Source organism: Clinocottus analis, unplaced genomic scaffold (genome assembly GCF_023055335.1).
Source record: "Clinocottus analis isolate CAN_PGR_092001 unplaced genomic scaffold, fCliAna1.0.p SCAF_7, whole genome shotgun sequence".
NCBI lineage: Eukaryota > Metazoa > Chordata > Actinopteri > Perciformes > Cottidae > Clinocottus > Clinocottus analis.
In genome coordinates this window covers 18121761-18146873 of record NW_027176229.1, presented here as the reverse complement: position 1 = coordinate 18146873, position 25113 = coordinate 18121761, and the positions used below count along the sequence as shown (strand labels likewise).

Sequence of the window (25113 nt, the reverse complement as noted above, 5' to 3'; positions counted from 1 at the left end):
AAAGAAAAGGAAAAAATATGTTATGACATGAACTGCATGAGGAATTTAGAGAAAATGGTTGAAGTCTCTGTTGGCCCGGTTTTCAAAGCATCTGGTGAACATGATTGTCTCTTTGACATCACGTTGCTTGGTTCAAACTACCAAACACACAATTCCAAAATAGTTTTAAGTCAGCATCCAGGGTCATGGAAATATGTTTGGGCAGATGAGGGAAGGAGATGGAGAAGACGAGACAGATGGGAATAGGTGGAATAATTATTCCCCAAGACATTTGTTTATTTGGTTGTTTATAAGATGCTGATTAAGGGGGATAGGTATGAGAGGTGGCTCTTTTGGGAAATGTACAGAGATCGGAGCACCAAGGGAAAGAACAGATGGAAAAATATGGGAGAGGGGGAGGTTGATGGGAAATAATATTCCTCTTGATGTTAATGTTGTCGGCGCCATCACAAACAAGTGATGGAAAAAAAAGAGTGATGGAGCAACAGAATGGGGGAAGACCGTGTGCCTGGATGTTAATGTTTAGAGGATGTTGATTAAAAAGTGATAAGTTCAGCAGATGAAGGGAAACGAGAATAGCGAGAAATAAATGATGGAGCAGCGGGATGCTAAATAAGGAAAGTGAGAGTAAGATAATGAGACTGGATGGAGGGATGCTAAATGAGGGAAAACGGGTACTAATTAAGAAAAACATCAGAGAGTGAGAGTGTAGAGTTTGGTAAATGGGGAATAATATTTCTGTAGATCTTAATTAAGGACACTGATTGAGGAGAAGAGGAGTGATGTGTAGCACTGCACAAAGAGATGCAGTTTAATAATGAAAGCAGGGGGAAAGGAGTATAAAATTGTCAAAGGCAGACAGCTGGAAAGCAGAAATAATGAGCAGCATGAGGCCATAATAATAAAATAACATGATTTTGAAAGTTCTTGATTGCTATGTAAAGCAATTCTGGAAGATTCTTGAATATATGAATGCAAAATGAGTAGCAATGACACATAGTGAATGTAACAAAAAAGATATATTTAAAAAGCAAAGAAAAAAAGCAGCAGGAAAGGCGATGAGAACAACACCAAATCATCCTGCCAAAGAAATAAAAGCGATAGTGGAAGCATTGGTCCGCACACATCAATTTATTTCCTATTTGAGGGTGTTAATTAAGGAGAAGTGGTGCGAGGCGTTTTCATGGGTGACCGCTTATTCCACAGGAAATGCTGCGGTGAGGTAATTAGATGGTTAAATAGTGGGTATAGTTGGCTTGTGGGTATATGAGTTTATTGTGTGCTGCTGTTGCATCGGGAATTGTGTGCTACTGCTTTATGTAATGTATAGTATACGTATATGTAAATAAAAACACTGACTTTCAGTCACAGTGATAATAACTAACCATTCCCATTTGAACATTATGTTTAGCCTATACTATTGTAGTAATTAGCACATATCTTCAAATTCTTTGGTCACGAGCTATTTCATGTGTTTTCATTACAGCTGCTGTAGCGAAGGTTACTTTCAAGATGTGTTATTCATGAACAAGTAAAAATACTTGTGTCACAATGTACTGAATGGAAAGTCTGTCAGTCAAAAAGGACTTTATGAAACATTTTAAAATATCTATTATATAATTGTAGACTACACAACAGCCTTCCTCAGTGTAACATTACTAGAATCAACTAGAAAAGAGGCCAAACAAATTTGACCAACAATACATAAAAAAAGAGCTATATGTTGTCTGTACATATGAGGACATGTGTCTTTTTTGTCTTGTTTTTTTATTTGTATTTTATTAGAAACTTATCCATAATAAGTCAAAAGGCTCCACTTTTTAAGTACCACTTTAAACATTAAGGCATATCAATTAAAAAAAAACAACATGAAACAGCAACAAAACAGGCAGCACAATAAAAACTCCACAGCGGCTGCAGCCACAAACACTCAAAATTGAGCTTCACATTTTCACACGCTGTGTAATGCGCGCACACAAACGCATCGTTGCCTAGCAACGTTCTCCTCCGAAGAGTCCCAAGCATCACAGTACGTATATGTGTTGTTGTGCTCAGCTTTCTGAGTGGCTTTTTGAGAGCTCTGTGCACCGCGAAGTCCTCTGAAAGCTGGTCCAGGTTCAACTTCTCTGCTCTTTGAAAAGGCCAATCAGACTCAGTGTCACACGGCGCTCCTCAACGTTTTTTTAAAACACTTGGAACTGAAAGAGGCTTTGCAGCCACATCAAGGATTATTGTGACACCCTCCTCACTGGAGGTACAACTTCCTCAGTCACCTGGAGAATTAACCGTGAGCATTATTTAGCCTTTCATCAGATCCAGCGTGCACCTGTGTGTCTGAGTTGGATCGCTCACTTTCTTTGTAGCTGATGCCGAGGGATAAACATGCGAATGTACTCGTCTTTCTTCAGTCCATCTGGGCTGTGGGTCCCTGTTTAGATAATCTTCTTCAAACAACACCTCTACGTCAAAACAGTGTTCACGTGTTCACAGCGGACTCCCGTGACACAGAGTGTTAGACTCATACTTGTCCCCCGCAAGATAACGGCAGGTAGGAACTGAGATTACTCTTGAAATAACAAAATAGCAATTTATCTCACATGTAAATATACAAATACATTCAAAGTTAAAGTGCTAGAAAATGTATAATTATGACACTAAATGTTGCAAGTTCAAAATAACAGTAGTATATACACAGAGTATATACACAGTAATATAGGCAACATTTGCTACATCTGAAAAGGTGTGGCCTCAGAAAATAATTGGTATCCCATAATACATCTGGCAAAACAAAATAGTATAAAGACATAATATAAGACAGGTGTATACTGTGCAAAACCTACAGACACACACACATATTGCATGGTGTGTGTTCTCCTCCATCACAATCTTAGATGCTTTTGAATATCTGATGTAGATGTTTCCCTTCTCTTTCAGTGTGTGTGCGTGTGTGTGTGTGTGTGTGTGTGTGTGTGTGTGTGTGTGTGTGTGTGTGTGTGTGTGTCTGTGTGTGTCTCTCTCTCTCTCTTTCTCGGTCTTTATTATATTGGGTTATGGTGGACCTCGGTAGCTCACAGTGTAGATCGATGCAGCTTCTGAGAGTCTAGCTGGTCTTTAATGTGATATTCTGAGTGGACAGCTTTTCTTCAAATGCACCTCTTAATCACATCACAGATAAATCTCAACTCTTCGTGTCCTATGCGTGTGTGTGTGTGTGTATATGTGTCCTGTGTGTGTGCGTGTGTGTGTGTTCAAGAAGTACCCAAGTGCATGTGTTATAGGATCATATGTGTTTCCTTGCATGCACAGTTGCACATGTGGCCTGCATTCAAAAAGGCGGGGCTTGGTGAGGTTGTAGCAAGGGCACCTTGTTCTGCACAACACATTTATGTATCACTGCCACGGAAAAAGTCACATTTTCAATTAAATCAGTTGTCGTGGAGTCGCGAGTTAATTAGCAACAGAGAGCAGGTTTGTCAACCCGACATGAAACAGAAAAAGAGACAAGTTTTTAAGATTTACATTAAAAAAACAGAATGAAATGAGTGCATGGCAACAACCGAGAATCATTTCAAAATTGTAGAAAAGCTTACAAAAATTGTACACCTAGCAGCTTTAGAAGATACATCTTCAACATTATATGTATTTCCTTTTATATTTTCATACTTGTTTAGTCTTTCGGTGGTACAATCCCACAGACAGACGTCACAAAAAAAATTACAATGATGTTCCAAAATTCAATAATTGCCGTTTATTTGGTGTCACAATGTCAGGCATGTCATTTTTGTGACCTCATGTGAACTAACGTACATAATGTTTCTAACCGAAGATGGCCACTTTTAAAAATGAATTATTCTCTTTCTCTCCGTATTTCCTCATCATCCAGTCGTCCAGCACATTAAGAGACACAACATCGTGCTGAAGAGAGAGCTGGGAGAGGGAGCCTTCGGAAAAGTCTTCCTGGCCGAGTGTTACAACCTTTCCCCTGACCAGGAGAAGATCCTGGTGGCTGTCAAGGTAATCCGAGGGCCTGCTGGTCTTATTCTCACTTTCTTTATTGCAAGAAACACTGTTCAAAAGTCATGAAAACCATTGTGTTTGTTCCTACTGTTAAAGTGATAGAGCTCCTTCATAGAATTGCCAGGCTGCCAGAATTGGTTTTCATGGTCTATTTTCTGCCCTATTGTCCCAAAAATGTGAGATTATTACTGCAAGTGAAGAACAACTCAATCCGTTTAGACAAAACACAAGTTTAGACATGTACGGCCAGATTGTCTCTGCCAAAACAAATGAAACACCATCCAGTCTGCATTACAAAGAAGTTTAAATTGACCATCGGTCTAGTTCTAAGATGAGATACTGAAAAAACCTTTGCCCCTACAGAAGGATTGGTGAACATTATATATATATATATATATATATATATATATATATATATATATATATATATATATATATATATATATATATATATATAAGAGAGAGAGAGAGAGAGAGAGAGAGAGAGAGAGAGAGAGAGAGAGAGAGAGAGAAATGAATAAAATATATGCTGAGGCTAATATCACTGTGCGCTTTGCTGTGTACATGTGTGACAATACATTTAATTTACATTTTCTTTTTATATATATTTACAGTTTCAAGCAGATAATCTTGGGTTTCTGAAATGGATGCGTTAGACAACTCCATGTTTGCCATCTCCCCACCTCCGTTTCCTCTGCTATTGTTAGAAGGTCCTCCTTAAAGTGTTTTTTTTTTCTGAACGTAAAAGGTTAAATTACATTCAAACCACTGACTTCCGGGTCAAATTGAATGGTTTAGCAAGGAGCATCCGCCCATCACATCTTTTTGTGACGCATCTTTCCATCAAGGATGCGTTCTCTCCTGGTCTGCGGTGAAACACGATCACATTGGTGGAGATCTTCTCATTAACAATACATGACCTGTGAGAGACGCCCCCGCCCCTTCTCTATCTGTCCCCACTTCTTCTGTCTACCATGCCTCACCTCTAACTCTCACCTGCAGTACTTTTCCTTTCTCCTCTGCAGCCGTTCATCTTATTACTTTCCTCTCCTCAAATCCTCCACCTTCTTTTTCTCTAAACCGCTTGCTGGCCCGCTGATGTTTGCTGCCAGCTTAGCTTCAGCTCAGTCTGAGCGCTCTGTAAAATATGCACCTGGAATTCTTACACAAGCCCAGTTCTTTATTGGAGAACAAGATGCTGTGTGCTGCTGTACAGCATGTGAATTCTGGTAAAACATTATGTTATCAACAGTCAACTTACACTAAAAATAAAGTGCCATAGGTGTGGTTGTACGTAGATGAATCATTTAGTCATTAGAGGAACTTCATTGATTCAACTCTCCCAATTCATTGTATTTTTTTTTCCAACTAGCTAATGTACCACCTGCTCACAGCACAGTCTTCCTGCTCTTTACGTCTTTTTTGTCAACTTGTATGACTCACCATTTCTCTCCAGTTGTCTTTTCCTCCTCTTTGTTGCTGCATCAACAAAGAGGAGACGTGATGAAAGCTGGGGGAATCACATTGTTTGATTAAATGATGGCATTGTCATTGACTTCTTCTTGCTTAAAAGATTGGTTCATCCAAATTACAAAACAAGCTAAAAGGGGGCATTACTTTAGAAGATCTACAGTAATTAAGCTGTCCAAAGTTAGGTATCTTTTTCAATCAAAATGCTCCCAATCTTGTAAAGTAATATAGATGCCATATTTCAAATAGTACAGTTAACAATAGGGCACTGAACTATAGAGCACATCTTACTGGAACTTTAGATTATGAAAGATTTGTTTCTTCCTTTGCCAACTTTCTGGATTTTCACGTCTAACACTTCAATGGAATAACATATCAATAATGTACATAAAGCAGCTACAAGATGTGTCAGTGCATTCAATCATTCCTAAAGAGAGCATGTTGGGTTCCTCTCATAAGTACCTTCCTCATATACATACTGTACTTATGTTGTACTCTGTCATGCATGCTACATTAGAGAAACATGTACACAACATCAAAATAACCTACACTCACTAATAGACGTTAATGGTTCTGGTTTAAGGGTCGCTATCAATCAGCCAGTCACCATAATACAGAAGCGAGTTTCTCTGCTACTGTATATCATACACTAAAGGGCAATCAACAACGGACACACTTTAACACATGCAGATACACATAGAAAATGTACGCGCCTATATGCACGCTTACACTCCTGGATGTCATCAATCATGAGCACCTTGCACTCTGAGTAATGTTGCCTTCACACATGTAAATGTGAGTCACTACATTCCTGGGCGAGAGGTTGTTGATTGCTTCTTATTTGTCCAGGGACCTGAATGTGCGCATACTGGATGACTAACCGTGCAATATTATGGCTTCTAGCCTGGGAATTAACGCGGCATTGTGTTCAGAGACTCGAAGCGTGATAGTTCATACTGCAGCGAGATGTTTCAGGCTCACAGGAAAGTCTGTGCAAACCATTAAAAACCGTTAAATATGGTTTGTTCAATATTTGCTGCAGTGGACAGTTCAGTTTGCTGATTGAATGCAGGTGTTTGCCAGGAAAGAACATTTTTCTTGTATTTGTATCCATATTATTGTAAGCTGTAAGCTATTGGACGCTACATAGAGTACAGTGTGAGTTCAAATAGGTCAAATATAAATATTAAAACGTCATGATTGAGCCTTGATCCTTTTGGTGCCGCTTTTAATAGGTCAGTCTTTGTAAAGGTATTGATTAACAGTTATTAAATAATTCCCTCAAAAGAACAAAGGTCGCTTTGTCTTTTTTCAAAAGAAGACGCCTCCAATTGATCATTTGACCTCCGAGCGTTGTTCTGTCTTCTTACAAGTGTTTTACATTTGCTAGCTTCTTATAAAAGGTAGAAACTTGACTATTAATACGGGATTTAACCAAAATGTAGAACTATATGGTTACAAAAAGTAATAAATACTGATCATAGATGCTTTTTCATGGCAGATACTGTACCAGAAAATTATTTATGAACCATTAATAAAGCCATCAATTAGATTTTCTAAACTCTTTATGAAAATGGTATCATGTCTTTGTAATCAGGGGAGTTCTCGTCCCTGCCAAAACAGATTCAGTCACATAAACAGAAACGGAAAGGTCTGAAATAGGCGTTTAGAGGAAAGCTAATTCCAGTTTTCCGACAAGTCCAACATCCCATTTCAAACTGAGATTGGAGTGTAGGGTTTCATACAGTATCCATACTGTACTAATCCATCATCATCATGTTTTATCACATTACAGCCCGTAATGTACATGACCAAGCCTTTGTTGATCATGATACATGATGGGTTGACTATAGGTGGGTGGAGTTACAGTCCGTGTCATTTTCCGGTATCTCAGCCGAAAGGTCGTGGGTCATTTCCGATTTCTTAGTGACTTCTCCTTGTCCTTTAAACTTATATCCTGTAATAGGAACTTCTATCTGTGATGTTAGTACCTTCACAGACAAACACACACATACAAGGTGGAAAGAAGAACATATATCCATGTCATATACTGTAGGAAGACAATCAATTATTCATGTAGGACAAGAGGAATTTTCTATATTTTTCTTTTGATGAGAAATGAATACAGACCGCGTATCACTTTCATTTTATGCATCTCTCCCTCTCCCACTTTTATGTTTCCCAGATGCTTGCATTAGAGAACCTCCCTGACATATTTCCTGATTCAAGGAAGGGAGAAAAGATTAGTTTCAAAGGGAATATAATGAATGTAAATAGTGTTGTACATCGCAATTGCTTTGTTCCTGCTCCGCCATTGTCATCAGTCCTGACTCGGTGCCTTGAATTTTACACTGTATGCCGAGTTGCTGTAACTCATTTTTACAAGGCAAGACATCCACTTTTCTTTTCTAGTGGACATTAGCCAAGAAATTGGAGCAGATTGAGTGTTCTGTGAAGATGACTAATTGGCAATAGTGTATGTGGCATAATGTGTGACTTTTTAATTTGTCAGTGTATTAAAATGTCATTTCTGTGTGTTCAGACCCTTAAAGAGGCCAGTGAAAATGCCAGGAAGGATTTCCATCGTGAGTCTGAGCTGCTGACCAACCTTCAACATGAACACATTGTCACTTTCTACGGGGTCTGCGTGGAGAGCGACCCTCTCATCATGGTGTTTGAGTACATGAAACATGGAGACCTCAACAAGTTCCTCAGGCACGGCTCTTTTCTTCTTCATACTCCAGGCTGATAGTTAGCAGCACGGCACAGGAAACAACATGACTCCAACAAACAATAACTGGGCTCACCTGACAACCTCCCACCTGTTCCCTCGCAGGGCTCACGGTCCGGATGCAGTTCTGATGGCAGAGGGCCAGACCACCAGACCTGTAGAGCTGACCCAGTCTCAGATGCTGCACATCGCCCAGCAGATAGCATCTGGCATGGTCTACCTGGCCTCACAGCACTTTGTGCACCGCGACCTGGCCACCAGGTCTGTCACTTACTCCCTTACTTCATTTGCTACTCACTGCTTCAATGAACATTACACATCCTTTAAAAAGAGACATTTATTCAGGCCTTCCTACATTTAAGGATTAACAGATGATGACAAAGTGAAAACACACCTTTTTAACAATTTGCCAATGTAATGAAATTGAACTACCTGTTTATTAATGACGTTTCCTTCGAGCACGAACGTTACAAATAGTAAATGTATGTATAAACTACACTTGACAAATTCAGTTATTCAGACATAATTTATTAAGCTATGACATTAATGGATATTCTGTAAAACAGCAGCTATCAGTCATCTATGATTTACTGATGGATCCATTTCCACGTTGAGTCATTGAGTGAATAAATGATTCATTGATTAAACAACAATGTAACGATACAAATCAAAACCTTTGTCAGGTCTAATATATACATATACACATATATATAGGAGAGGTAAGAAATATAAAGCATCATTAATCTCACCACAGCATATTTGCTGTTACTGAGTTTGTTGTTTACTTCTCTCTGTTGTCCAACAGGAACTGCCTGGTGGGCGAGAACCTGCTGGTAAAGATTGGAGACTTTGGCATGTCCAGAGATGTCTACAGCACGGACTACTACAGGGTAGGTGTATGTGTCGATATCTTTTTATGGCCCTTCTTTTAGCCTCACTCTTCCCTTCTGCATGGGTCCCTATCCGCTCCTCCCCTGCATGGGCATGACTGACTGACTGTGATGGAGTTACAGTGACGAGCTGGCTGTAGGCCGGTAGAGCAGTGATATTAAACCATAAACATGTAGCTCACTGTGATGCCGTATGTAACCTAATAGAGGGGGAGGGAGATTAGGTTGCATGCTTTGTTCGGTCACACTTTGTGAAATAAGGACTACTTGTTTGAATAAATAATGCAGCACTTTTTGCCACCGAGGGCTGATAAAAACAATTTGTTGTTGATTTGTCTTACAAAATAATGTATTCAGTATTCTTATTAATAAGCAGGTGTTCATTTTATGTAGCTGCTGTTCACCAGAGACCGTCAGAGTAGACAGCTACATTGCGAGCATCAACATATTTGTATACACGCCTCTCATGAAAAATATTCATGACAATGAAAAAGAAAGAATAGAATAGAAGTTTTCTTTATTAATAATTAATGACAAGGTAATAACGTAAAATATTATGCATATAGAACCTTACATAAAATTCATTATATTCATACTAATGAACTATGTTCACTGTCATACTTGTGTATCCTATTGTCTTTACTGAGTCAGTGAAATATAAAATATGTACCTGGAGACAAGACACAAAACAAATCTGCTGATTTGTTTTTGAAAATGCATATTTTTTTAAAAACTTTAAATCAACTGTATCTCTTTTGAGACATGCATGAAAATCAAACTTTAAAATGTTATACTTACACCATGAAACAAACACGACAATGTTTCTCTAAACTGCACATATAGTCTGGTTAGTTGAAAAATGTAAACATAAAAACATTGTGGTGTAGAAAAAAATATGATATGCTTTATAGTATGGCAAACAGTATTTGAGTATATGTTACAAGGACATTTAGCAGCTACAATATGATTTTCAAGATAACTCAGAGGTATGAGAGACAGCTGAGATGGGTGTGTGTGTTTTTTTATATTTAACTTTACCGTACAGCCATCTGTCACCTTTCCAAAAGGCCAGATCTAATAAATCGTACTGATGGATAGATTGTGACTGTCCATTTGTCCTGACCTTTTCCGTCCGGTGTGACAAACTGACATAAATGACATTGACGGAAAACTTTGAGGAGGGAAAAAGGGAGAAAGAGTATGAACTTAACAATAAAATTCTGAAAGACAACAATGATCTGTGGGCCATGATGGATGTAGTATAATTCAGTAATGGCACTGATCGATGCATTTTACTTTTTATGTAGAAATCTATCCAGTGAATCACCAGCGTAACGCGGTGGGGGAGGGGTATGTGTGCTCCAGTAACCCTGGGAGCTGTATTGTTTGGGGCAATAGCTCCTGGTAGGGTCTCCCGAGGCAAAGTGGAGCCAGGGAAGGGGCTTGACCAAAAGCAATTCACCGACCCTATGTAAGAGTTGTAGCACCTTGCCTGGAAAAGGGAAACCGGGCCCCCTGCTGGACCCAGACCCGGGAGGCCAGCTTGACAGCAAGCATCTGGTGGCTGGGCCTTGACACATGGTGGGCAGCCGGGTGTAGCCCTACAAAATCAACATGAGCCGTTTTCCTGTGGGTCAACCAACAGCGGGGATAGACATTGGGGTTGGAGGAATTATGAAACATGCACCTGAGGCCGCTGTCAGCGAGGTCTTCCACTTCCATCTCCAGAAGATTTGTTTGCGTATTCTTGGGAGAGAGTGGAGAAATTGAATCTGAAGAAGAAGAAGAAGAAGAAGAAGAAGAAGAAGAAGAAGAAGAAGAAGAAGACTTTGGCAAAGACATATTCATACCCATGGCAAAGGTCACGGTTGTAGTCAAATAGTTTTTCGGCAGCAATTTGGAATTCTGTTTTTGTTTGGAATTTCCATGGACATGATCCCAAGGATACCATTGTGGTGAAGATGGACTTTTGATTTGCCAGTTCATCTACGTACAGAGCTTCAGTCATGAGCTTTGGGCAATGACCAAAAGAATGATATTGCGGATCGAGTAGCCGAAATGGGCTTCCTTCGTAAAGGTGGCTGTGTTCGGCTTTGGAGACAGGGTGAGGAGCTCAGACATCCGGAGGGTACTTGGAGAAGCGTCCTTGCTCCTTCGCATCGAAAGGGGTCAGCTGAGGGGCTTTTGGTATCTGACCAGCGCGTCACGCTGCCCCGTGGTCCGGCCCCAGATGAGTGGAAAATTATGGATGGAAAAGCAGTACAAGTCTGGAAAAAATGCTCAGCATAGTTAAAGAAATATAAAAACAATTAAAAAAAAATCCCAACCATATTTTATTTAGTGCCCCCACAAGTACAAAATATTTCATAATCTGAGCCAGAATGTTGAAAAGGTCAAAAATACAAGATCCACATGGCCGTGTGAAGCTCATGGAGCGTTAACTTTTCATTGGTCTTTCTTTTAACAGCGCAGAGGTTATATTTAAAATAACTAGTTGCATTTGGCATCAAATTAAAGATGTAAAAAAAAAGATAATTTTATCTTTTGTACTATGTGAGGACACAGCACCCTCCTCCTCTCCTCACCCTCCTCTTCCTCCTCTTCCTCCTTCCTCCAACTGTTCAATAAAGCTAAGCGCCGAGGCTGTAGTCATGGCAACGGGCGAAGGCAGTGGCGGAGAGCCTCGGAGTTGTATCCAACGTTTCTCAGGAAGAAAAGTAATCAGAGAACTTCTGTTTAGTATGCTGAGGCAGTACTAGAGGAAAAGAGGGGTGGGGGTAGATGGAAGTGTGGGAGGCAGGAGGGAGGGTGGCAAAGAGATGTAAGGAGAGAAAGAACTGAAAAAGAGAGCGAGAGAGAAAGGTGGGAGGCCAGGGAGGGAGAAAACAAGACACAAATAAATACACAAAAGGAGAAAAGGCAGTAATAGAGCTATAAAGCAACATACACATGCTGAGGTGGCAGAGTGTCTGCAGGCAAGCCTGTAAAGAGTGTACAAGACAACAACACAACACTGCAGCTGTAAACAGTGTACAAGACAACACCACAACACTTCAGCTGTAAATAGTGTACAAGACAACACCACAACATTTCAGCTGTAAACAGTGTATAAGACAACACAACACTGCAGCTGTAAACAGTGTACAAGACAACAACACAACACTGCAGCTGTAAACAGTGTACAAGACAACACCACAACACTGCAGCTGTAAACAGTGTACAAGACAACAACACAACACTGCAGCTGTAAACAGTGTACAAGACAACAACACAACACTGCAGCTGTATAGACATCCACAGAGACAGAGAAACAGCAAGGACAGAAATGTAGACAGGGAGAAAACGGCAAAGAAGAAGAGCGGTACATCATGGTGGGAGGCACAACACAGGAAACCAGCCACGTATCAGCATCCAGGAGAGATGGTGATGTCTAACAGAGGGTGTGTGTGTGTGTTGGGAGGGAGGGGGGGTAGTGTAGAGACTCAGTCATGCTCTTGCGTCAGAGAGGAGCAAAGATGAGTCATAAAGGAATCGGAGCCCCGTGTGTGTGTGTGTGTGTGTGTCGGGGGGGGGGTATAGAAGCGGGAGCATTGAACTGGAGGGGCTGTGGTGACGTCATTGAATCCCTCGTTACACAACGGACCCGACAGGCAGAAAGCCTCGATTCAAACCTTGAGCCTCTCCTTGCAGCCTGGCTGAGGCTGGATTTGCAGTTGAGGAGGGATGTTGCCGACCAACTTAACTGTAGGAAAACACTGGCCACAAAGCCAAGCAAGCTAAACAAGCTGTGCAGAGTAATTTGCCATGAGAGTTTTCTTCCCCTCTTAAAACCCATCTCCGAGTCCCGACACAGACAAACAGCGTCTTAATGGGGCACCAGGAGGGGCCACAGTGGAGCAGTTATCTTGTGCAGGAGTGAGCGTGCATCCGGACAAACGTAACACATGAATGCGAGGATGATACTGTACTGCCCACGTCTCACAATCACTTTAAGACACACATAAACCCACCATATATGGATAATACATCTATCTTCAACGTTAGCTTGCTTGTTGTCCCATTCAAAACTCATGTCGTCCTACAGTTAAGATTCTCCTGTTCCAGTTCTGTTTTGAAATGATCTGATTTACAAATGAACCAAAACCCTTCCTCATCATCATCCTCAGGTAGCCACAACTTCAGAGCTGCTGCAATCCAAGCCCTATGCGCCCTACAATGTCTTAACAGTAGCATATTATGTCCACCTATATTTCAGTCATTTCACGCTTTCTGGACCAGGCCAGGAGACAAAGCCCTTTTCTGCAGGAAAAAAAAAAAGAAAACACACACACACACACACACACACACACACACACACACACACACACACACACACACACACACTTGGAAAGAGTTTTTGTTTCCATAGCGACACGGAGGGCAATTAAGGTAGGGTTTCTGAGTAACAAAGAGTAGGCGGAGTTAGTCACATAAGCCCCTCCTACACCACATCCCATAGTGCTTTCTTCTTGAAAAGATCCAGTTGTTGTCATGGACACCACGGCCTTCAGGAGGTCACTACAGAGAGCCTACTGGCTTTATTTATCCTCCTTTTTTGAGGCTTTCCTGGAACACTCAGTGGCAGTGGTCTGTAGCTGAAATGATGCATATTTATAAGACAGAGGGAGAGAGACAGGCAGGCGGGCTTAGAAACGGTGAGGGAAGGTGAGAACGAGGGAGAGCGATTGAGGGGAGGAGAGAGAGGGCAACAGCAAAGGAGACAAAGACTGACGACGAAGCTGCTGACAGCAAAGAGGAAACAGAGAAAGGGCTGATGACAGAGTGAGATGCACTCTGTCTATACTTCAGTGAAAATCTCTGAAAGTGTTCGGTCCACAGATCCTTTTCTTTCGATTTGATGGCAATGACAAGAAGATTTACTCTGAGGCTTTCCCTACCCGCGCCTTCATTTGTTTTCTTTCCTCCGTTTTCCCTTTCAATTCAGCCTCGTTAGAGCGTTTTTGAAAAGGCTGCCCTTCTCCCCCTTTACACACACTCAGTCAGATAAACATAAGAGAAATGTAGCCCTGCGGTTCAAGGGCCCAATATTAATATTTCAGCCCTTCAGGGCAAATGATCAGCCATGATTAATAAAACAAAAAGACAAATGTATGTGAGAAGGTTCAGACAAATGAGTGAATAAATAATGTCAGAATGTAGAATAAAATAGAATAAATAATGTCTGTCTGTGACACTTTTGTTATTTATAATATATTGATCACCATTTACTATGTAGTGCATTATATTTATTGCCCAGTTTCATTTTTCACCAGCTATTGTACAACCCATCTGTGTGTGTGTGTGTGTGTGTGTGTGTGTGTGTGTGTGTGTGTGTGTGTGTGTGTGTGTGTGTGTGTGTGTGTGTGTGTGTAGTTCTTCTGAAGAACTTGGCAAATATAACTACCATCTGTTTTAAGTGATTTATTGAATCAGGTTGTCCTAAGCTCGTAAAGACTTCAGTCATGTGCAAATCTATTCTGGGCTCAAACAAAAATAAATTAGGAAGTCTCTGTAACATACTTCCAAAAAAAAGTGTACCAGTATTTTAAAGTTAACTGCTCATCCATTGTTTTGGTCTTACTTTCTTTTATTTCAAGTATTAAGTCGACAATGACTTCTCACACCAGACATTAACAGCGGTCTCGTAGGTGATACTCCTGTGGTTATTTGAGTCCTGTGTTTTTTTGACCCATCATCCAAAATCGGCCATCTTTTGTCTACTTCCCCGCTTCTTATACTTATTGTTGCTGATATTACGGTCACCACCCAACCATACTCTTGATGGAGATGAGGATGTCAGACTTTCTCGTTGGCTCCTTCCGTCATCAGCTGTGACATATTCAGAGTGTTTACTTTTCAAACTGGAATAGTCTATAATCTAGTTTATGTGCATCTTGCTTCCTTCTCGTCTCTGTTGAGAGTTGCACATGTGCAGAACCGATCAGGCAGACTATAGGCCACGGATCCTGTCATAACAATTACACAGTTTGTGTCTAGCTGGTGTAACAGGACTATACGGAGGACACCGAAGTTAGGGCAACGCAGCAATCACAGGCAGAGTCAGCTCTGCAGGTTTCACAAACTGAAAACGTGGCTCAGTCCAAAGCTCTATCAGTTAACTACTCAAACTAAAGTATCTCAGCCGGGCCACGAGCAGAGTCACCGGCTCGATATTCTTCACAAAGAGGAGAAGCCTCTCTTCTTCTCTCGTCGCATGTCTTCCTGCTCCGTTCCCCCTCCTTGGCGTTCGTTAACCTCCCTCACGAGATCAGGATCAGGTGTGTCTCGTCCCACACCTGATCTCAATGCTCGCCTGACGAGTGGGTGGAGCCTTCTGGCTGGAACGTAGATGCCATACACTTCCCCTCAGGCCCGTACAATGGTTACCCTAGAGTTTTGAAAGTGTGGGGAAATTGTTGTGCGACTCGCTCCCCAATGACCCATCCTAACCTTAACCTTTTAACGTCAATGCCTAACCTCAACCACCTCACGGGAATTTAGCAAATTAAAGGTTACCATCTGGAAACGACCAACGATACCACATATCTCTCAATAACGGTTTATTGATAGACTACGCCATTTGCTCTGTGCGTCACTTGAGCAAGGCGCTGCGTATCAATGCTTTACAGAAACGTACAATGCCAAAATGGGTTCCTGCCAACTGGCCTGTGAGAGTATAGCATCGTTATTCTGATTAAGGATTTCCAAAGATTGAGAAAATGTGCATCTTGTCGTATAAATAACGTGTGTTGTAGTGTATGTGTAATGTGTATTTCATTCAGTCTTTTTTTATTGTATTCTGGATAATTATTCTTACATCGTAACCCTTCTACCAGACTGCTTACTGTACTTCATAAAGGTCTGCCTATAAAGCACACTGGACTTTGTCAGAGACAGAGAAAGAAATGCAAACACGATCCAGACAAACCAGCACCGAGCTAAAGCATTACAAGGAAAACAGTGAGGGCCTGGTGATGAAGAGTTAAGGGCTGCAGATATGTTTCCCAGTGAACCTGATGGCTATCTGTGTGACCGTGCACATTTTATTACTCCATTAAATAACCCTCTGACTAACAAAGAAACATGCCAAGTGTGGGTACCAAGCCGTTAATAACAGGCATAAACCTCAGAAAATGGATGGTGCGATCTGTGTGGAGCAATGGAGTGCAGATGGGTCGGACTCGGTAGATTCATGTTCGGAGAAATGAGTTGGAGTTCAATATATGGAGTCGGTACACAGGGTTGGATATAATTCACTTTCTCTCTTTGTAGGTTAGGAGTTCAAGCACTGGCGTATCTAACATGCATATCTAACAGTTTTCACGACCCAACCTCAACCCAATATAAACTTGGTTCAAGCCTCCAGAATTCGGAGGTCTCAACTGTGATTAACTGTCATGTTTATGGAAAGTGAAAACAGCTAATGAATACAACAATTAAACTGTCTCCAAAGGCTCAGTTCAAATTAGAGTTTAATGAAATGACCAAATGTCTCTCACAGTGCCAGTGACTTCCTGTGTGGGATTTTAAAAGTTTTATGCTTTCTGACAATTGCTGGAAGTCACTCTGAGGTTTGACTGCTCATGTTCTGCTGACTCACATTTGACTGTTAATCCAGACATTTTTCTTTTTTTCTTCTTTTTTGTTTTAATGAATTGGAGATTGATCACCGTATAATACATTTCCGAGGGGCAATTAGAAAGTGCGTTATATATTTGTCTGAGGGAATATAAAGCAATGTTTTCTCCCCAGTGTACCCTTGAGTTAAATCAAATGAGACACTGATCATTTGTGGTGTGCCACGATCTCAAGATGATGCATACCATCATACTTAGCGCACCGCCTCGTTCAAATGCCTCAGGCAGCAGTTTTGAGGAGTGAAATGTTCAAAATGTATTGAAAGTGAACCTTGTGAGAAATGTGAAAAGCTGTGTGACCGAGCGTTTGAAATGCATGATGTTGCAAAACAAGAAAGAATAGAATAGAACTGAATGCAGAGAATGTGAGGACACCATTAGAAGCTCCTTAATCTTTCTAACGCTCACTCCACACACTATACTGACTTTATTCTCTCTCTCTGTGTGTGGTGTGTGTGTGTGTGTGTGTGTGTTGAATTCAAAAGGTCGGAGGTCACACCATGCTGCCAATCCGCTGGATGCCCCCTGAGAGCATCATGTACAGAAAGTTCACCACAGAGAGTGATGTCTGGAGTCTAGGAGTTGTCCTCTGGGAGATCTTCACCTATGGAAAACAGCCGTGGTACCAGCTCTCCAATAATGAGGTACGTCCCGAAGTCACGATCACTTATCCGTCACAATGGTTTTATGTTTAAACTGAACAAAAAGAAGTACAGGTGACATTACTCAATCTAAATGTTACCAGGGAGTTCACCTCCATCATAATAAGTGATGGCAAACAAGATGTCGGCGCCCAAAGATGTGGAAAAGCCGCTCAATTCAAAACAATAATAAATATTTAAAAACAGTTTTGTTCTCATACATTACGACAATCATTTGGTCCGAGTCATCTCATTTTATGAAGCTGGAGCTAACTATTGTTTGATTTTGTCATAAATCAATTGTGAGGTATTGTATGACACAGAGTTGAGGAGCTTTGAGCAAGCGACTGAAATAAAAGCTTTTCTCTGTGTGTTTTGCTCACACTGTGTCCTTTTCGCAGTGTGGCGGAAGGGAAGGTGCTGGTGTCAGGCACTTTGAGTGGAAATCTTTTTTTTTTTTTTTTTCAAAAGGGCTCTTAAAATGTCCCTTTTTTGTCATGGATCACATTGAATTTTGTGACCTTGTGACAGTGATGACACCAAATGGCCTGTTCTTTTGGATTATCTTTTCACATATGTTGTTTTGCGCTGGGAGTGGGATCCCTTCCCAGTCGCTCTTCTTAAAGTTTCTTTCATGTATTTCCTTGTTAAGCTTTTTTTAGAGAATTTTTTCTTTAGGTGTCTAATTACTGTAAAGCCCATTGAGGCCAATTTGTGGTATTGGACTTCATAAATAAAATTGAGTGTACAGTGAAACTAAAATTATGATTTCTTGTAAATATTGAAATTGAACACTGTGACTGCAACCAACCATTACTTATGATCTTCTTGATGAAAAATACAAAACTAGTGAGAAATACCATCCTAAAGCCAAAGAAGACATCTCCAGATGTCTTGAACGAAACCAAAGATTTTTTAATTTACAACGATACAAAGGCAACATCTGCAAAACATCACTTTTGAGAAGTTGGAACCACAGCGAATGTTTAAGATATTTGCTTGATAAATGACTTTCACTGGGATTGCTATTCAACCCGTTTAACAAGCAGGGACCTGCTTGTGGAGCAGTCCAGCAGACTATTGCTATGAAGCAAAACATCCACATAAGAATTACAGTGGAGATAACAAAGTTGATTCAGACTGAACCCTGGGGACGAGGGCTATGAATAATGCACGATATATCTAGACTATTTTAATTGAGTTTGCAGCCATAAAAAAACATTGATTTCTAGAAAATGGGAGATTTCACTTGGTGTAAACATCATATATAGCCTCGCTGGAGAGATGAAAAAAGCTGATATCCTGAGAATATACTGTGCTACTGTCAGAAAGTGTGGAATAAGAAGACCTCTACCATTTTAAAAAGGCAAAAATATGCAAACATTTTGAAAGGACAAATTTTCTGTTGATTGACTTTAAACCGCCCAACTTATCTTCAGGGCATACATAGAACTCTCACTAATCTTCCCATCATCAGTGTCTTGAACCAGTTTCCCGAAAACAAAGCTGTACCGGAGCCCTCCAACCCTTCACCTTCACCTCGACCCTGTAATGGCCTCAACTTTGATTTAAGCTTTCTAACCAAGTCAGCAGTCGCTTGTTTTATCTTGATTCACTCGAGTTACGCCAAAAATCAACCTTTAGCCCTTTCCACAGTCTTCTTTTCCCCTTCAAATCTATTAAGTCTCCCTTGATTCACAGTTCACTCACCTTCTGACCCAAATCTGGTGCTCAGATATCTTTTACACAGGATATAGAGTTTTGTTCCAAAGAGAGATATGCATTATTTATCTACTCTCACAGACTGATAACAATCACAGAATGAGGAGGAGGAGTAGGCCGCTGCTTACTCAGCAAAGTGATGATTACAAACTGTGTTCCTAATAATTTAGAGATCTTGAATGTTAATCTTCAGGTATTACATTTTCTTTTCATGGATACATTGCAACTGTTTTTTAGAGCTTAATAGAAACCAGTAAATGGTATTAATTCCAGACTCAAAGCAGTGTGTATTTAAAGGATGAGGCAATTATTCAAAGCTTAATTATAGTATAGATATTTTACAAAGCGCTCCCAGAGAATGATACACTCTTTGTTCCAGAGAGTTCCCTTCTGTATAGTAGTTTCAGTTCCCCCTCTCCTTGATCCACACATCCTCATCCTAAAGTGTATTTAGAGTTGCAATCTGTAGTTTATAAATTAATAAACATCTTTAAGTGTGTTAAAACACTACATTTCCTCTCACACAGCTATTGAAGAATTGGATTTTATTTGTCCGGTTGGCTGCTCCAGTGTCGCCCAACTTTATCATTTTAGCAAATCATTTATTCCTTGTGACATTTTCTCCGTATGCCACTGCAGTGAGGTGAAACCTCCTCACCAAGCAGATGCTCCATCATCCCCAACGTGCGTGAAGTTCGCAATTTTCAGCTAGAATTGTTGAGGAATGTTACTGTTTTGTTTTGTAACAAAAGACTATCGCTGACACTAAGCTGGATGTCATCTTTTTTCTTCCTCTGCAGGTAATAGAGTGTATAACCCAAGGCAGGGTGCTGCAGCGCCCCAGGACCTGTCTTAAAGAAGTATACGACCTGATGCTGGGCTGCTGGCAGAGAGAGCCGCACATGAGACTCAACATCAAAGAAATCCACGCTCTGCTCCTCAATCTGGCCAAAGCCTCACCTGTATACCTGGATATACTGGGCTGAAAACAGGCGGACGATTGAGGACGTGTGTGCGTGAGCGTGTTTGTGTGTGTGTGTGTGTGTGTGTGTGTGTGTGTGCTATGGTGACACCTGTGGATGAAATGACGTGTGTGATGTACAGGTATAGCTGTACAAGATGTGAAGCTATTATCAAACTCTTAATGGCAATCAAAAAAATCCCTCAACTCATCCCTAACCGTGACTTTCCTCCCTGCTAATTTCCTCTCCTTTGTGCATCGCTACTCCTTCCCTCCTTCCTTCCCGGAGAGACATTTCCTAAGCTTCTTTTGAAATGCTTTAAAGTGAGTGGGGCTCATCTGATGAAAACCTGATTAACAGGAATTTAAATGTAGTGACTCATCCCTCGCTGCCTGTCGGACAACAGGACGAGGAGGATTCCCGGAAGCTTCACTCCTTTTGCGTGTAAATATGAGACTGTGCGACGGTGAGACGTTTCAGAGGAAATTGCTCTGTGCTATGTCGAGCCATAAAGACATTGTATTTCCCCCTCTCTTTTTGTCTGTATGTCTATCTGTCCCTCAGAGCTGTACATGAGTATTCATGTCAGCATTCATCCAATATGGACGGAGGAAATGACAACACAAGTGATGATTCACACGCTGGTGGACTGTAACAGGAAGAATGACCAGGAGAAGTAAACACAATCTGGTTTTCTGCCTGTCAGATGAAATCAGGAGGTGAGATAATAAAGGAGGGTTTCTGGTTGGCCAAGTACACTGAAAAAAAACAACAACCTCAATCACTAAAAATACAGTGCCTACTGAAGCTGAACTGAACTGTTGGTAAAAAAAAAAAAAAAAGGCTGAGGTATTCTACTATACTGTAATTGTGAATACTAGAAATGTAGAAAAAACTTGATCTATCTGGCACTGATCTATAATATCTCATGCAACAGTCTGATATACATGATTATAAGGATATATGCACTCATATCTGCATACTGTTTCCTGTTACATATTTACTTTGCCTGGACTGCACTGTCATACAGCACAAGGTAACACGATGACTACTTTTTTTCCAAGTGACAGATGCTTCACTTGTGATGTCAAGCGCTCATGTCGGAGGTCAATTGATTCATTTGTCCGCAGCTGTCTGATAATCGGCAGGTCGTGGTTGTTGAGGGGGGTGGAGTGGGGTTGTAAAAGTTGTTACGGGATGCTGGGTTTTAAATGGTCAGATCACGGTCAGATGTGTGGGTGACGGCGCTGATAAAGGTGTGGTTCGTTTGGTCAACCCCTATTAAATCATCAAGGCTCTCAGCACTCAGACATCCTTGAAAACCACATCTGTGCTCGAGGGGGTGCACATGGGAACACACACACACACACACACACCCACTGTATACCTTATCCCTGTCATCCCTGCTTCTCCACGCACACACACGGACACACACACACACACACAGTGAAAGACACTCAAAACGGGACAAGAAGGAAATTGAATTGTGCATGTTTTATTATTTGAGCGGTGCAGTGCTTTAGCCAGGCCCCGTCCACTGTAATGGTGTAATGTATATTTCATTACAGCCTAATGGGCTCCATTAGCACAGTCTCCTCATAGACATTCAAGACTTATTGTTTCATGGCTGAGAAGGAAGGATGGAGAGGAGAGCTGAAGGAGAAGAAAACAGAGCGAGAGAGAAGGGTTGTGGGGGCTGGAATGAGGAGCAGAGGAGAGGAGCCATAAGAGGGGAGGTAATAATGCATATTGGAGAAAGAAATGGAGAGGAAGGAAGAGAGTTCACAATGGAGGCAATGGGGTAGAAAGGGGAAGGCGGTCGGAGGGGAAAAAAAAAAGTAGGAATGAATGTGGAGGAAGAGGAGATGGAAAAGTGAGATGGGAGGAAGGGGGGGGGGGTAAGGGAAAGAGGTGTGAATGTCCTCAGGGAGAAAAGTGAAAGTGAACATCTATCATTGCCGCGACCCGCAGATGTTCTGTAAAGCCACAACTTCAACCTCACGCTCCTATGGCTGTTCTCAACCGCGTGCGCGCACACACACACACACACGCACACACTTCACACACAACTTACTGGCAATCCACAAACAAGCTCAATAATGCACCACACACCCTTATTATTGAGAACCACTTCACTCACTTACAGCACAGCTCACACGTGTGGTGGAAACGCTCACGGACACTCTGTATATACAACCGCTCACATGCATGGAAACACATTTAATGTTTGTTTTTGCATTTTTACTGGGACATATTGTACTCTTTGCAGACATATTGAGAGGTCACTATCACTGCGGATGTCACGACACAGCCATTTGAATCGCCTGTAAAAACATCAATCTGGAATTACATCCTATATAACAGCAGCACTTGATGGTATTGATGTTTGTGAACTTGACAATGTTGATTTGATTGATTAATCGTATTATTTAGAAATTACACTTTGTACATTTCTTTCTATATCTAATTTTGCCTTTGTTTTGCCAAACTGAAAGTGATCACTGGTACAATTGATTAAGTTTGAGCTGATATGTAAGATAGCATTGAGTGTATCTGCATTTTTATGTCAGGCTCCCTCCTAACAGCAGCCCGTCCTCATGAACAGCGGGCGCTACGACTATTTCACATATTGCAAAGTTGTCGCTACCCGTCAAAGCACGAGTGGTTAATTAAAGGCTGCCATGTTGCCGCGTCAGGTGGACAAGGTCTTCTCGAATCCCTCCCTGCTCGATAGTCGAGCACTCAACACTCGAAGGACTTGCCACACAAGAACTCTGTGCAATAACAGAGGGTCGGGTGCGGGAGGGCCTCCGTGAGAGACATTGCGTACGAACGCCTGCCACGTCAAAAGAATGGAGTTTGTGTGTGTACTTGCGTACCTGCTGTGTTTCCTTTTCTCTTTCTTAAAAAATGACCTGGACGGCGGGGTTGATTTTGACACTTAGCCTGTAGGAAGACGCTGTGAGAGGGATGTTTGTTTTGTTCGCTCCGTGAAACTTTAACTACGGCCGAAGAGTCTTCGCATCGATGCCTCAGATCAAAAGATGTTGGTTCAACAGAGCAGGAAATAAAAAGAGACAAAAAACAACAACTGCTGTATGAATGGAAAAGGAGGCACTGACAATCACAGACTTCTCTCTTTCTTGCTCTACTTCAAGTGACCTACTGTAAAATAGACTTCTCAAACAACTTTCCTCTTCTATGCTGCCGATACTGTACGTGATAGTCTTAAACTTTGTCCTCTAGAAGTACTTTTTCGTTCTCTTTTTTTTGTTTTGTTTGTATAACAAAATAACAGCGAGAGCAATGAACAATGTACAAAATGTGAATAAGCTGCTGAAAGAAATAGGCGTCGCTAACTGCTGTGTCCGAGACTGTGTCAGTATCTAGATTGTACTGTTTTCTTCTTTTGTCTTAGAAATGGAGGCAGAGAAATTGCGTAGCTGCGTGGGAACTCACAAATACACAAAACGACAACCCCACGGGATACCGTGTGCATGTGTGTGTGTGCGTGAGTGTGTGTGTGTCTGCGTGTGTGTGTGTGTGTGCGTGTGGAGAAGACTGATTGACGCAAGAGTGAGTCAGGAGGGATCCGTAGGCCGGGTTCAGACTCCAGCATAATCCTAGTTCAAATGCAAGGAGAGGAATCAGGAATTGATTTGTTGTCGCTGTTCACCAATTCATGATAAATGACTTCACCCAGTTGTCTATATGTTGGTATTATGGCAGCTAAGATTCATGGAATCACTCAATTGCTTATTTATGACTCAAAAATCCGCCTTCTACTCCACACAGCTCACTAAAGCCTGGGTTTCAGAAGTATTTCAGCAATATTAATGGATTTGTTCTTTTGCCTATCGTCTCACTACAACAGAAATATCGGGCTGAGTTTGGGCTAAACCATGTGACTCAAAGAGCCTATTCCTCATGCAGATACACATCCCAACTTTGAGTGTGTTATGATCCATATCACATTTAATCCCGTCTCTCTCTCTCTCTCTCACACATCACAGTCTGAGCTAATAGAGCTGAAATATCATAAAGGTCATCATTAAGATTACCCTTGTGCTCGGATGCTTCTGGAGCCCCTACGCCCTGAAGAATGTAATACCACAAAAACTGCTTAACTGCTGCAAAAAAAAAAAAGAAAAATTAAACTGTGATTTGCTATATGCAGTATCTCTGTTTTTCAGTATTTTTGGTTCTGTGCTATTTGTCTCTGTGTTAAAAGGGTTTCGCAGCTGTCACCGTGATAGGAAAAAAAAGAAAAGGACGATTTCTTTTGGTGGATGTTTGGATTTTAAGAGGCTTATAATAGGTCAGAAGACAAAACACTGTAATGTTTTCGTAAGAAAGAGATGTTAAAATGTTATTTATATGCCTAAAAATGCTCCTCAAAGTGAAAGAAACATCTGTACTGGAGAGCACACAAGGTAATTAACAGCTGGTCTGACTCAACTAATGTCTGTCTTTGCAAGCTGGTTGTTGTTTGGTAAAGCGACATTTTTGACGCCACTCATTTGTGCTCTGTGGGGAACACGCACACTGAGAATCCCACACCAGAGGTACCTTGTACAGTCATGGTGGAAAATTATCACAGTGAGTCATGATGGTAATGATGATGACGATGATGATTTCTCCCTGAACGTGAACCAGTCTGTCGTGATACAATGTCATTAATAAAAAGTGTTATGTCACATCAAAGCTCTCGCAAGTGATTATGCTGAAACGTTAAGTGTGTTTACGTGTGTGTGTGTGTGTGTGTGTGTGTGTGTGTGTGTGAGGAAGAGGGAGAGTGAGAGAGACACAAACACACACACACACACAGCAAGAACAGAGGCAAATCAAAACTAAAGTGAAGGGCTTTGTAAGAAAGAGAGGAAGTACTCCGGCATGCTCAGGGCAGTGTGAGAGAAACAGAAAATATACTAAATTGAATTCAGTGACAGAGCTGGAGTGTTTGAGTGATGCCAAGTCTCTCCCATTCTATGAATCTCATATTAA

General features: G+C 41.2%; 1 protein-coding gene across 1 annotated transcript in view; it reads left to right on the top strand.

Annotated features, from left to right (window-relative positions):
- Positions 1-24813, top strand: part of ntrk2a (neurotrophic tyrosine kinase, receptor, type 2a) — a 77151-nt gene extending 52338 nt beyond the window's left edge. Inside the window, 6 exon segments of the mRNA XM_068604545.1 lie at positions 3884-4014; positions 8030-8202; positions 8324-8479; positions 9024-9108; positions 17270-17428; positions 19948-24813. Of these exon segments, the coding sequence (XP_068460646.1) occupies positions 3884-4014; positions 8030-8202; positions 8324-8479; positions 9024-9108; positions 17270-17428; positions 19948-20133 (890 nt within the window). The 3' untranslated portion in view covers positions 20134-24813.
- Positions 24814-25113: the final 300 nt, after the last annotated feature.